At 36.5% G+C, this 12,476-nt stretch overlaps 2 protein-coding genes across 6 annotated transcripts; one reads left to right on the plus strand and one right to left on the minus strand.

Moving 5' to 3' along the window:
• Positions 1–2,317: 2,317 nt before the first annotated feature.
• LOC121996464 (imidazoleglycerol-phosphate dehydratase 2, chloroplastic-like) lies at positions 2,318–6,379 on the plus strand. 5 transcript variants are annotated; one of them, XM_042550450.1, is made up of 8 exons: positions 2,318–2,656; positions 2,729–2,853; positions 3,259–3,363; positions 3,464–3,556; positions 4,457–4,531; positions 5,445–5,507; positions 5,770–5,879; positions 6,090–6,379. In XM_042550450.1, exons 1-8 carry the CDS (start codon positions 2,401–2,403, stop codon positions 6,115–6,117), a joined length of 855 nt encoding a protein of 284 aa, XP_042406384.1. In that variant the 5' UTR covers positions 2,318–2,400; the 3' UTR covers positions 6,118–6,379. The 5 variants fall into 5 exon arrangements, with proteins under 5 accessions (XP_042406384.1, XP_042406385.1, XP_042406387.1 ...); XM_042550451.1 differs by having other exon boundaries at positions 2,732–2,853; XM_042550453.1 differs by having other exon boundaries at positions 2,319–2,620; positions 2,732–2,853.
• Positions 6,380–6,778: 399 nt separating this feature from the next.
• Positions 6,779–8,799, minus strand: LOC121994016 (plasmodesmata-located protein 7-like). Its single transcript, XM_042548212.1, has 2 exons — positions 7,801–8,799; positions 6,779–7,024 (listed from the first exon to the last, which is right to left on the minus strand). The coding sequence occupies exons 1-2, from the start codon at positions 8,561–8,563 to the stop codon at positions 6,921–6,923; spliced, it is 867 nt and encodes a 288-aa protein (XP_042404146.1). The 5' UTR covers positions 8,564–8,799; the 3' UTR covers positions 6,779–6,920.
• Positions 8,800–12,476: the final 3,677 nt, after the last annotated feature.

Genomic DNA, 12,476 nt, shown 5'->3' on the forward strand with positions numbered 1-12,476 from the left:
AGGGAAAGACCAAGCCTAACCTAGCGTGGCTTTGTTGACCACAATCCATATTGTACTGAGTTGGGCCGGGCTGTGCCAATACTGTTTTGACATATTTGACACCCTCTTCTAAGAGTGAATTATTTTTCTATATTTATGATACCATATCCACGTTATCTTCCACAATTAAATATCCACAGATAAAATATTTATATAGCCGGCTTATTAAATATCTCATAATATCCTCTTCCAATAGAGATATTTGAGATATAAGATATTTAGAATATCCTCTCTGTTCTAAGAACATCCATAATAATATTAAATACTTATCTCAAATATTTATGATTCCTATGTTTATATCATCAATTAAGGGGGCGTTTGGTTCTTTACTAGGAATAGGAATCGGTATGAGAATCATTGTATTGTGGAATGGGAATGGGTATGAACATGAATATCACTCTTAAAAGCAATGTTTGGTTAGTTGCATATTTTCTATCGGAATAAATCAAAATTTTCCTTTTTACCCTTAAAGAAAAATAAGAGAAAAAATTAGATGTAAGAGAAAAATATGATAAAAGAGAATAATGAGGGAGAAAGTCTGATGAGGGAGAAAGTGTGATGAGAAAGAATGGAGAGAGAGAAAGTGTGATGAAAGAAAATGAGAAAAGAGAGTGTGATAGGAGAGATCATGATGAGAGAAGATGTGAGAGAAAGTATGATGGGAGAGGATGAAGAGAGAGAAAATATAATGAGAAAAAAGAGGAGAGAGAGTGTGATGAGAGATATTGAGGAGAGAGAAAGTATGATGAGAGAGAAAGTGTAATGAGGAAAAAAGAAAACAGTGGTGTGATGGGAGAATTGAGGAGAGAGAAAGTATGATGAGAGAGAAAGTGTGATGAGGAAAAAAAAGAGCAGTGGTGTGATGGGAGAGATTGAGGAGAGAGAAAGTGTGATGAGGGAAAAAGAGAGCAGTGGTGTGATGGGAGAGATTGAGGAGAGAGAAAGTATGATGAGAGAGAAAGTGTGTTGAGGAAAAAAAAGAGGGAGTGTGATAAAATATTGAGGAGAGAAAAAGAGTGATGAGAGCGAAAGTGTGATAGGAAAAAAGAGAAAAGATAGTGTGATGGGAGAGATTGAGGAGAGAAAAAATATGATGAGAGAGAAAGTATGATGAGAGAGAAAGAGGAAAGAGAGTGTGATATAAAAGATTAAGGAGAGAGAAAGTGTGTGATAAAATGATGAGAGAGAAAATATGATAAGAGAGAACAAGGAGAGAGAAGTGATATGAAAGAAACATAAATAAATATATTTTGATATTTGGTATCAAGGGAGAAAATTTTAATTTTAGGTCAAGGGTATTTTTGAAATAAGGGAATATTTTGATTGATGAAAATAGGGTAATGACTCATTGAAGGGAAGGTACATGAGAATGAGTTATTATCCAATTTCAAGGATTTATTCCCTTATTTGCATTCCTATTTCTATAATCTAAACATTAACAATGACAATCAATGATTCTCATTCTCATTCCCCACTCCTATTCCTCTAAACCAAACGCCCCCTAAATATCTCACTCCTCAAATATTCCCTCAATCAAATATTTATATGTCTCACTTACCAAATATTTTACTCTTAAATATCTCAAATAATATAATAAAATATCTCAATAATATAATTATTACCCTTTGTGGGATCCACTTGCATACCACCTAAAATGAAATCACAAGACATAACTTTCTGTCCGGTGTTTTCTATTCACCTCTCAAATATCCTCATAATGGGGAATATTTAGAAAAATATCTCCTCCAAATATCCTTTATTGAAAATGTCCTAAAAATACATAGAATATTTCTTTCAAATATTCATGTTCCTGGTATCAATATCATCAATTAAATATATAATTTCTTAAATATTCTAAATTTAACAATCAAATATTCCACAAATTAAATATTTATAGGGCACTCATTAAATATCTCACTATTAAATATTACAAATTCTATCATTAAATATAATTTTTTATTTTATTTTTAAAAAATACAAACTGTGTATAACTCTATACCTGCAAATCTTCTCCTTAATAATTAATATCCTCTTCAATAATATTTAGAAAAATATCTCTTCCAATCACCCGAATATAACCCATAATTTCAAATCTTCTCCGCAATACCCTTTCAAAAATATTTATAGAAATATTTCCTTTAATATCCTCTAGTATGAATGCTAGCATTCGCAATATTTCTCACAAGTATTTATATTTATAATTTCACATCACATTATCAATTAAATACCTCAGTTTTTTAAAATATCCCAAATTTTACTATCAAACTCCGTGGATTCCCTTCCTGGGGATATTATCCTCCAAATATACCCACCCTACTGGATGCTAATAGTCCGCCGCAGTTGTTCCAGCCGACGCAGGCCATGCCTCTGCTGAGCCCTAATTCCCTTCTCTCGTCCCCTCACATCGCAACCATAAATAGCGTTAGGTTTTTTCCCACAGGCCGGTCGGGGCTTCTCAATCCGACGACACTTCATCGATTCTACTCTTCGCGTCTCTCCTGGCAGGCATCGTCTCCGATGGCTACTCCCTCATCGCAAGACAACGGCGGCGTTCCTGGCGTGGCGGCCTCAAAATCATCTGGTTTTATTATATCCCAGAACGGCGTTCCTGGATCGAGCATGGAGTCATTTTTTTTTTTTTTTTCATGTGTGATTTTGTCTTTACTCAATAAGTGGTTGGCATTTGCAGCAGATCGGATTGGAGAAATCAAAAGAATTACCAAGGAGACTAACGTACATGTAAATATAAACTTGGATGGCTCAGGTGTCAGTGAATGTAGTACTGGGATTCCTTTTTTGGATCACATGTTGGATGTAAGCATTTCGTACTGTCTAATGTTAATGTGATATATTAAACATAAGATAACCAATGCAAAAATTTCTGATCATTTAGTATATACGCATAGTATGAGGAGCATTTATTTGTGAGTTGTATAAAACCTGTTTGTGACAGACTACACAAAATAATTGATATGACTATACACATGTTAAACCAAGATTCATTGGAGATTTTATATTTAGTTTTGACCTGTTTCTGATGTTGTGACAAACAATAGATGTATTAAAAGGGCAAAGCTAATTCTTTTTCATGAACTTGTGAATCTTCATTATCATTCTTATAATAATATTTCACTGTTCAGTAATGTAAAGTAGCTTTGAAGATCACTTTGATTAGCTTGGTTCCCTTTTTTGTTCACCACGTATACAAATTAATTGCAGCAACTAGCATCACATGGATTATTTGATGTGCATGTAAGGGCTACAGGTGACATCCATATTGATGACCATCATACAAACGAAGATGTTGCTCTTGCAATTGGAACGGTTAGAATGATGAACAAATTTTTATCACTAAATTCTTAGAGCTCTACGATTTTCAGCTATATCATTCTCAAGTGATTGAATATGCATATTGTTGTCATAGGCACTACTTCAGGCACTTGGAGACAGGAAGGGAATTTGTAGATTTGGGCATATTGCCGTACCGCTTGATGAAGCTGCTGTCGAAGTGATATTGGTATATTCTTGCACATTGACTTATTTATTTTACAGGTTATTCAAGATCATTGAGATTGTATGTGTATTAGAGTATTGCTTTGCAAAATAGGATATTTGAATCATGGTTTAAAATTTAGTAGTGTGCTAGGGGAAACGGGCTGAATTTGTTATTCCATCATACCAAGCAGAGGCTGCCGTGATCCCGCGACAACCTCTGCGAGGTCACGGGGGTGTTGTGATCCAATTTTTTTCTTTTTAAAAAAATATTGTTTTTTATTTTTTAAAAAATATTTAGGTTAAAAATTGTATTCTTAATTAATATATTATATATTTAAAAATATCAAAATCATATTGTCACAATACCGAAAATGGATCATAAATCGAAACATCGATACAACTCGAAATTTTATACTGTGATTGGAATATATTTTATTTCATGGTTTGGTAATGCCTTAAAAATAAGCTTTATCGCAAGGTATTATTATAATTGAGGTAGATGGTAGTTTGCATGATTCTCTAATTTATGGTGTAAAATTTTGACACCATTATAGTTAAATAAGTATATGCAATATAGTTATTCAATGTATTGCTATTTAGTATTTAATAGACTATTAGTTCTGCAGCATAGTCATCTTAGAAAGATTTTTATTCTAGTTTCAAGATAAATAAATTGTGCTGACTATTAGGTTCGCAGCACAGTCATGTCTGTTATGAATTTTCTTTTCCTTTTTCTATGATCCAAGCCAAATATTTCTTTGTTCTCTTCTATATGGACCACTATTGTACTTTTGAATCTTTTGGTGTTTTTTTATCTATTAAGAACCCACACATAGTATATTTTTTTTATTACATTGATATGAATAAAAAATATAATGTTTCCTGCTTTTAATTGTTGATCTATCCATGGTTGGTCAATCAGGATTTATCCGGTCGTCCTCACTTGAGTTGTGATTTAACCATCCCAACTGAAAGAGTCGGAACATATGACACACAGGTATTTTTAATATACTTTTTCAACTAATAATTGTTTGTTTTTCAAAGTTTTCTTGCTTATTAAACTCAACCGTTCTCAACTTTTGTAGAAATGATTTTTCATTGTGCTACCATTTGACATAGCACGAAGGAGGAAAACCCCTTTATTAAATTCAGATAATCTAAGATGAAAGGGTCTGGTTTCTTTTATAGGCCCAACAAAAATCATATCTCCTAAAAGAAGATATAAAACAATCTGTTCTCTTAAAAATAAAGGACAATCTAATTGATCTAATTGTTGGACTTGTAAAAACATAATAATAAAGTATTACAAGATCTACACACTTAAAATTTGAAACCTTAATTTTCCTTACTTTTTTTTTTCAAAAATTTATTTAAGATTGAAGAGGATCCGGAGAAAATAGATCTAAAGGTTCATTTTATTCTGTTCGTTTTTACCAGATATTCTGATTGAAAGGTTCACATGAGCAACATAACCTGATTTTATGTTGCTCATGTGATAAAATGTCTGCTTGTCCAATCAAATCTACTACCCTGTCTCATGAATTGGAATTTTTCAGAAATTCCCACTTGCTTGAATTTCCAGTGATACATAGATTATGACTGCATCAATATAACAGCTGAGACCAATGCTTGTTTCCAAATGACACATATTAGCCTATGAAACTTATTTATCAAAAACCCCTGTCAAATTTATACTCCTTTTGCAAGTTAAGATGTTTTTTCAGGTGGAAGCATTGTAGTAGATATTGTTGCTTTTATATTTTTTATTTCATATAGTACTTGGTTTATTCATGTCAGTTTGTTTATTTTGCCAAAACTAAGTTTGTTTACTTCAATATAGTACAGCGAAACGATCTTCTTGTTCTATTCAATGCTCTAATCGGTTAACATGCAATTGGAAATTCAATTAGCTAGTGGAGCACTTCTTTCAATCACTCGTGAACACTTCTGGGATGACCCTCCATATTCGTCAGGTATCACAAATTATCATTTAACTCTCTTCTTAATATCTATTTAGATAAGTTATTTATTTATTTTATTTGTCATAAATGTTTCAAATTTGGGATAACAATAATAGTATGACTATTATTTATGCTTCTGTTAATTTATCTCCAATTTTTTTCTTAGTATGTATTTTATTTATCATAAATGTTTTAAATTTGGATATGCAATAATGGTTTGATTTTTATCAGTATTTGTACTTATTTTATGCACTTAATATAATTTTTTTTGCAGCTTGCTGGTAAAAATTCTCACCATATTATTGAAGCTACTTTTAAGGCTTTTGCAAGAGCTCTTCGTCAAGCAGTAGAATATGACTTGCGTCGAGGAGGGAGTGTCCCGAGGTTAGTTCTTAAATAAGAATCATATAATTATATGTTTGGATGGAAATAAACTAATTACTCCTATGTTTCATTACAAAAAGGAACGTTGAATATCTTTTAAATTGTGATCTCATAATCTTAAAAGAATATTTGTTTTACTCTATGGCTTTGAACAAACTCTTCTTCTATAATTAATTTGTTGGTTTGTCCTTTCAAATTTTATGTTTACAGCTCCAAAGGGGTCCTTTCACGTTCCTAAGGCATAAGTTTTGTTTGGTGTTGACCATGAGAGGTATTCGCTGTTTGCGACACAAGTGATTTGAATAAATTGCTCCGAATACCGTCCTATCACTTAAGTATGTTTGAATAGAAGAATAGCAACATCTACTGTCTCTCTATTATTATTATTATTATTATTTTTAACTGAAACCTATTCCTCACTATGTTTCTCTGGATGATTACTATGGGTGTAAGAGTATTGAAGTCATGATGGATAGTTATTTCTCATGTTTTATCCCTAACATTGACACATTGTTCCTGTGTTTATCCCTTGTGACAATGTGGTGATCTGCATTGTAAACGAGAAAAAGAAGTTTACAAGAAAGAGGTGCATGTTGTAAATATTATTTCACCTAAATAAGAATATATAATTATTTGTGTAGGATATTAAATAAAATTAAATAGTATATCGACAATCATAGAATAACTACTTATGGTAGACTCTGCCCAGTGCGCTTGAAGTCAGCAAGTGAAACCACTTGAACATAAAGATGAAGATTGACCTCTTTAATATCTTAAACTCAATTCAAGTTATAGCAGCTTTTTCAGTTGTTTTGAGGAACCAACAGTATCTTTATAAATTTTATTTTAGAAAAATAATAATAATAATTAAATTAGCCAATTCAAAAAAAAAGGAGAGAGAAAGCAACAAGCACTTTACCTTATCATTCAAAAAGGCAATTAAAGCAATACATTGATAAGCTAATTAAAATAAAAAAAAAAGCTTTTTTGTGTTCAGAATTAATTAAATTAATAAAACAGGCTTACAGGACTAATTCAAAATTACTTTCCACTTCTTCGCATGACTGATAAGAAGATTATCCCAACAACAACTGCAATGGTGATAGCAAGAACAATTGCTATGGTTCGTCCACTCACATGATCACCTGTAAGTTAGTTAATTAATCAGTAAAATAATCTCATTGATTTACTGAAAAGTATATAAAAAAAGAGAATTTATAGAGACTGACAAGTGGAAAAGAAAAGAAAAAGTTGCTTTTCATTTGATCTTTTATTTTTGGCTTTAACTTTTTAGAAGTAAAGTTAACATTATAAGCAGAAAAGAAAGAGAAAGGAGGACATTATGGAAAAGTTGGGCACTTGCAAAAGACATAGTGTACAGTATATTCTTGATTCAAAAGCAAAGTTCACGGCCATACTTGGCATTACTTGCTAGAGCTAGCTTGCTAGTTAAGCTTCTTGAAAAAAAAAATTCTAAATTTTTTCAAATAAGTGAAAGTCATTCTCACAACTTATGTGAGCATAGGTCTATTGTCTTCGTTTTAGAGTAGTCAATTTCATCACTATCTATGTTGCATTCATGGAGCTTAGTGACCCTTTCTAACACACTAAACCTATTCATTCTTTTGGTCTCACTCTTTTAAGACTCTTGCCTCTAAACTCACAATCATTTGTGAAGTCGATTCACAGATGATTTCACAGTGCATCAAGTTGATTTATGAATTGTTGTGAGCTTTATTTATAAGTACTAATAAACTACATTGGTTAGTATTAAATGTATGTTATTTAAGATATTCTTCACACAGGGACATTCTGTTCATTCAGTCTTGTGTAATCATCAATCAAAGGCGCATAGAAATTAATAAAAACTATCCGCATAAAATAAAGGGCAAAAAAGATATGGCAGAGGGCGGCGGCTGACCGTGGTAGTGGCCGGGACTGGCCAAGGCGTAAGCTCCGGTGGACCAATAGCTGACGTAGCATTTGCCGAGGTAAACGTCTCCGGCGTCGGCCGCTCCGCACCCGTCCTTGACCTGCTCCACAGCCGACGCCACGCAGTCCCCGCACTGCTTCCCGTCCTGGTCGCCTACGCACTGCGCCAACGCCTGCACCCGCCCCGCCGCCCCCACCCTGTACTCCCCCATCCCCCCGCCGCCGGCAAGCGCGCTTAGCGCGGCGTCGCGCATGCCGGCGACCTCAGCCGAGGCGGTGGCGGCGCCGCACTTCTTGTAGACGAGCCCCGTGTCGGGCTTGCCGAGGAAGGAGTCGTTGGCGTAGCGGAGGAAGCAGCCCTTGAGCTGGACTCCGGCGCCGGCGGAGGAGGGGCAGAGGGAGGAGAGGCGGTCGAGGGCGGAGCGGACGCATGCGGCGCAGTCGGGGACGGGGAGGTCGGCGCGGCACTGGAAGAGGCCATAGGCGGGGGCGGTAGCGGATGCAGCGGCGGAGGTGGAGTCGTGGTAGGAGGAGAAGGTGGCGGCGTTGACGAGAGTGGTGAGTAGGGAGTCGACGTTGAGTTGGTAGGGGGAGCCAAGGGTGTACCTGTTCTGCGAGCAGCCAACGTAGACGAAGGAAGTGAAGTCTTCAAAGGCCGCCATGGTTGTCGTCTTCATGGTTGAAAGTAAGAGGAGGGGGAGGAGGGGGAGGAGGTGGAAGAAGAGCTCGAATGAGGAGGACGTCGACGCCATTGTTAGTGCTCTGTTTTGGAATGTTGGGTCAGAGTGGAAGAAGAAGCAGATGAAGAGTGAAGTGGTGCAGGGGGGAGGAGGGAGTTGGAGTTTTATAGGAGAGAAGTCGATGGTGGTGGTTTAGTTAGGGAGGTAGTGGATTGCAAGGTTGGCGGCCATGGCGATTGTTGACGAGGTGATCTGGGCTTTCGGTCTCTGTTTTCTGGCCCTGTTTCTGAAAAGTTTTGTGTTGATTATTAGTTTGATAATCATTAAAATTTGACTCTTTAAGTTTTCAATTGTTTTTTTTAGATTTATTTGTAGAGTTTAGGGAAACGGTTTGATGCGGTGAAAAGGGGGCATCGAGGATGAGTCAAAGGTGGAGGTAACAGTTAACGTGAAGGTCAAAATCAAGACGATCAATGTCAGAGAATCAACGAACTCATCAAAAGTAGACTGAGCGAAGGTCTATTACAATTGCTAATCGGGCATGAAGTGTTCGATCGATAAATAGCCTGTCCGAGTAGAACGACTATACAGCCAAGAGCACTACGACAAGACTTCAACTCAGCGTGCAGAGACTTCAGCTCAGCTTCCTTATACCAGACTTAGCTATACGAATCGAGCTGAGAAAACCCGATCAGTTGGGGGAGGTCAGGCATCACTACAGGCTGCATCTTATGTATCAGGTCCAGGACCCTGCTCTGTCCTTACCCGACTGGGGATTATGCAGCTGGTGACATGAGGCGGTCTAACTCCTTCTTTCTCCTAACTGTTGATTGTCGCATCCCTTTAATCTCTGATTGTCACGCCCCCTTGACTTCTGACTGTCTGACTTTTATCGGACCCTACCTTTATGCATTGTATCACCCTGCTTGGAGACTAGCACGACGTTGACCAATTAGTTTGGAAATTGTACCTCGCGGATGTGACTAGGTTCCAGTAACTTTTCTATCTCCGCTCGGATGATTTGATTCTGCTTTGAACTGAAGTCTCTCTTCCTCTGTTTAATCAGCCAAGCGTCTAGTCGGACGTGAAGCTCATGCTGAGTCGTACTTGGTGAGATGCCTGAGAGCTCGTGTGTCGACCAGGCGAACACATCATGGTTTCACCTAAGGCAGACGACCAGCTCTGCCTTCTTCTCATCTGTCAGGTCGGCTGCGACAAATGTAGTGGCTTCCGACCGGCTAGGATGGATATGAACCTCCTCCTTTTCATCATAGATCAACATGGGAGGTTCCTCCATGTTGATATTCACCTCTAACTGTTGAATCTTCCGCGCGACCTTCACCTCTGTTTTGACCATCTCGATATAGCACCGTTGAGCGGCCGACTGGTCAACCCTTTGCTTCTCCCACCTCATTGTTCATCAATTTTTTTTTTTTGTAGAAGGTAAACACCACAACTCGGAATTCATTAAGGGTCGGTCGACCCAATATGACATTGTAGGCGGACAGTGCATCCACCATAATAAAATTTGTGGTCCTGGTCCTCTTGAGAGGTTCCTATTAGATCGATGAGTTTCACTAGAGAAGGGGGGTGAATAGCGATTTAAAATCTTAAACGAGTAAGCAACGGAAAAGTGAAAACAACAACAATGCTAACAAGGGTCGATTTACTTGGTTCAGAGCCTTCGTCGACTCCCACTCCAAGACCCTTTCATTGGACAATCACTAATAATTCGAGCAGTTATTACAAATTAAGTATAGGAATTATTCAGAGAAGACAAAACCGACAATGAGAAAAGAAAGACAGAAAAAGAAATAACACTTGTTGAAGAGTCTTTGTAGCGTCGCAGGAGCACAGGAGAGCAGATCATAAGTTGTTCTTTGCTTCAGCCTTCACCCTCCTTATATAGGAGGTTCAGGGCGCCCGGATCCCTTTAGGGCGCCCTGAATGTGACGTAACCGAGCTAGTCAGCGAGCTCCACGTGGCGAGGCGACGATAGGGATAAAACTTACCTCCGGGCGCTCGGACCTGTTCCGGGCGCCCGAACCCTTGTTTTCCAGCAATCTCCTTCTTGTAAAAAAACGTTAGTCCGAGGTAAGTATAAATTATATCCTACAAAACAGAATATTAGCACGATTTATAGATAAGAAGAATAGTAATTAGATTCCGTCTCACCGAGACCGGAATCTAGTCAAGATCTCAACTTAGAGTTCTAAAATAGTTCTAAGTTGGATCGGCGCCTAAGTTGCCTTCCTAGGAACGCGTTCTCACAGTCACTCCCCTCCAGTGACTTACCCTCACTTACCTACCAAACGTCTGGTCAACCCGTCGACCTGTTTGGACTTCGCGCTAGCTATCCGGTCATCCCGTCGACCTAGCTGGACTTCGTGCCAAATCGGTCAGCCCGTTGACCCATTTGGACTTCATGCCAGCTATTCAGTCGGCCCGTCGACCTAGTCGGGCTCCGTACAAGACATCCGATCAGGCCGTCGACCTGTCTGGGCTTCGCCTGCACACTCGATCAGAGTGTTAGATAACAACGAAACTAACTTAACCTATTTTGTCATTCATCAAAACTTGAGTTAGATTATTAGTGCTAACCGCACCAATAATCCCCCCCCTTTTTGATGCAATGACAACCTAGTTAAGTTAGTGAAAAAAATGCAAGTAAAACAAGCATTATCAGGTTTGGTATTTTATTGTTTTAACTAACATTATCAAGTTTGGTATTTTATTGTTTTAATTAACTTAACCACCTAACCCTCCCCTTTGACATTCATCAAACATAAGCATAGATCAAATAATCATAAAAAAAAATTGCAAGAAGGAATACAGACATAAGTCAAATTGACTCGGGAGAGTTTTAACAAAAGACAATTTTGTAACCATAAATTTATAAAGGTTAACTTTCAAGTTTAAGTTTATTAAAGCTAACTTCATAAAAACCAAGTTTAGAAATTTCAATTTTTAAACATAAGTTTATAAGTTCCAAATTAATTTAACTTTCAAAATAAGTTTGAACTTGAAACATTAAACATAAAGATAAATTTTCAAATCCAATTTTCAAAAACTAAAGTAAAAAAGCTACGTTTAATCAGATTTAAAATGTTTTTAAGAAAGTATTTTTCAAACACTAATTTAAAATAAAAGGAAAATAAATATGAAAAATAGGTAATTCCTCCCCCTGAACCTGACATACAAAAATAATTGTCTAATCAATTAGTTAGTTACTGACTATCAAAAGATAACAATTTTTACTTGGTTAGTCTGGTTAAATCTAATTGGAATCAGTTAGTGTTTGACTAAGCTAAATAACTTAACCTGATTAATGTCTATTTTGTATTTAATGCCCAGACTTATGTTGATGCACTGAAATAAGCATCTTAAGTCCAGGCAATTTGCCTATGCATCTCACCGCTTTCTATGTTCGACATCACAAACAGGGGAATCCTAGGGTGTTGGTGAGATGCTCAAGTACTAGCCCTATAGGTACATGCATTCTAAGGGATTAATCTAATCTAAGGCTAAAACTATTTTTGAAATTCTAAAAATTGGAAGTTTTTACAAAAAAAAATAAAGATTTTATTTTAGAATTTGAAAGCACTATTTTTGAAAACAGTTTTTGTAATTTAAGTATCCTAGTCTATTAAACACATCCCTAATTTTCTATGTAGATTACTAAACTCACTTTCAGACAGGGGTTTGGTAAATATGTCAGCTAAATTAGATTTGGACTCAATATACTTGAGTTCAATATCTCCTTTAGTGATATGATCCCTGATAAAGTGGTGTCTAATTTCAATGTGTTTGGTTCTTGAATGATGCACAGGATTTTTTGTTAAATTAATTGAGCTAATATTATCAATTAACACTTTTACATTTGTAAGGTTTAAGTTAAAATCTTTTAAGGCGTGCATCATCCATAATAGTTATGTAACACATTCTCCTATAGCTATATACTCTTACTCAGTTGTAGATAGAGCAA

The sequence above is a fragment of the Zingiber officinale genome, chromosome 6A (assembly GCF_018446385.1).
Source record: "Zingiber officinale cultivar Zhangliang chromosome 6A, Zo_v1.1, whole genome shotgun sequence".
In the NCBI taxonomy this organism is placed as follows: Eukaryota; Viridiplantae; Streptophyta; class Magnoliopsida; order Zingiberales; family Zingiberaceae; genus Zingiber; species Zingiber officinale.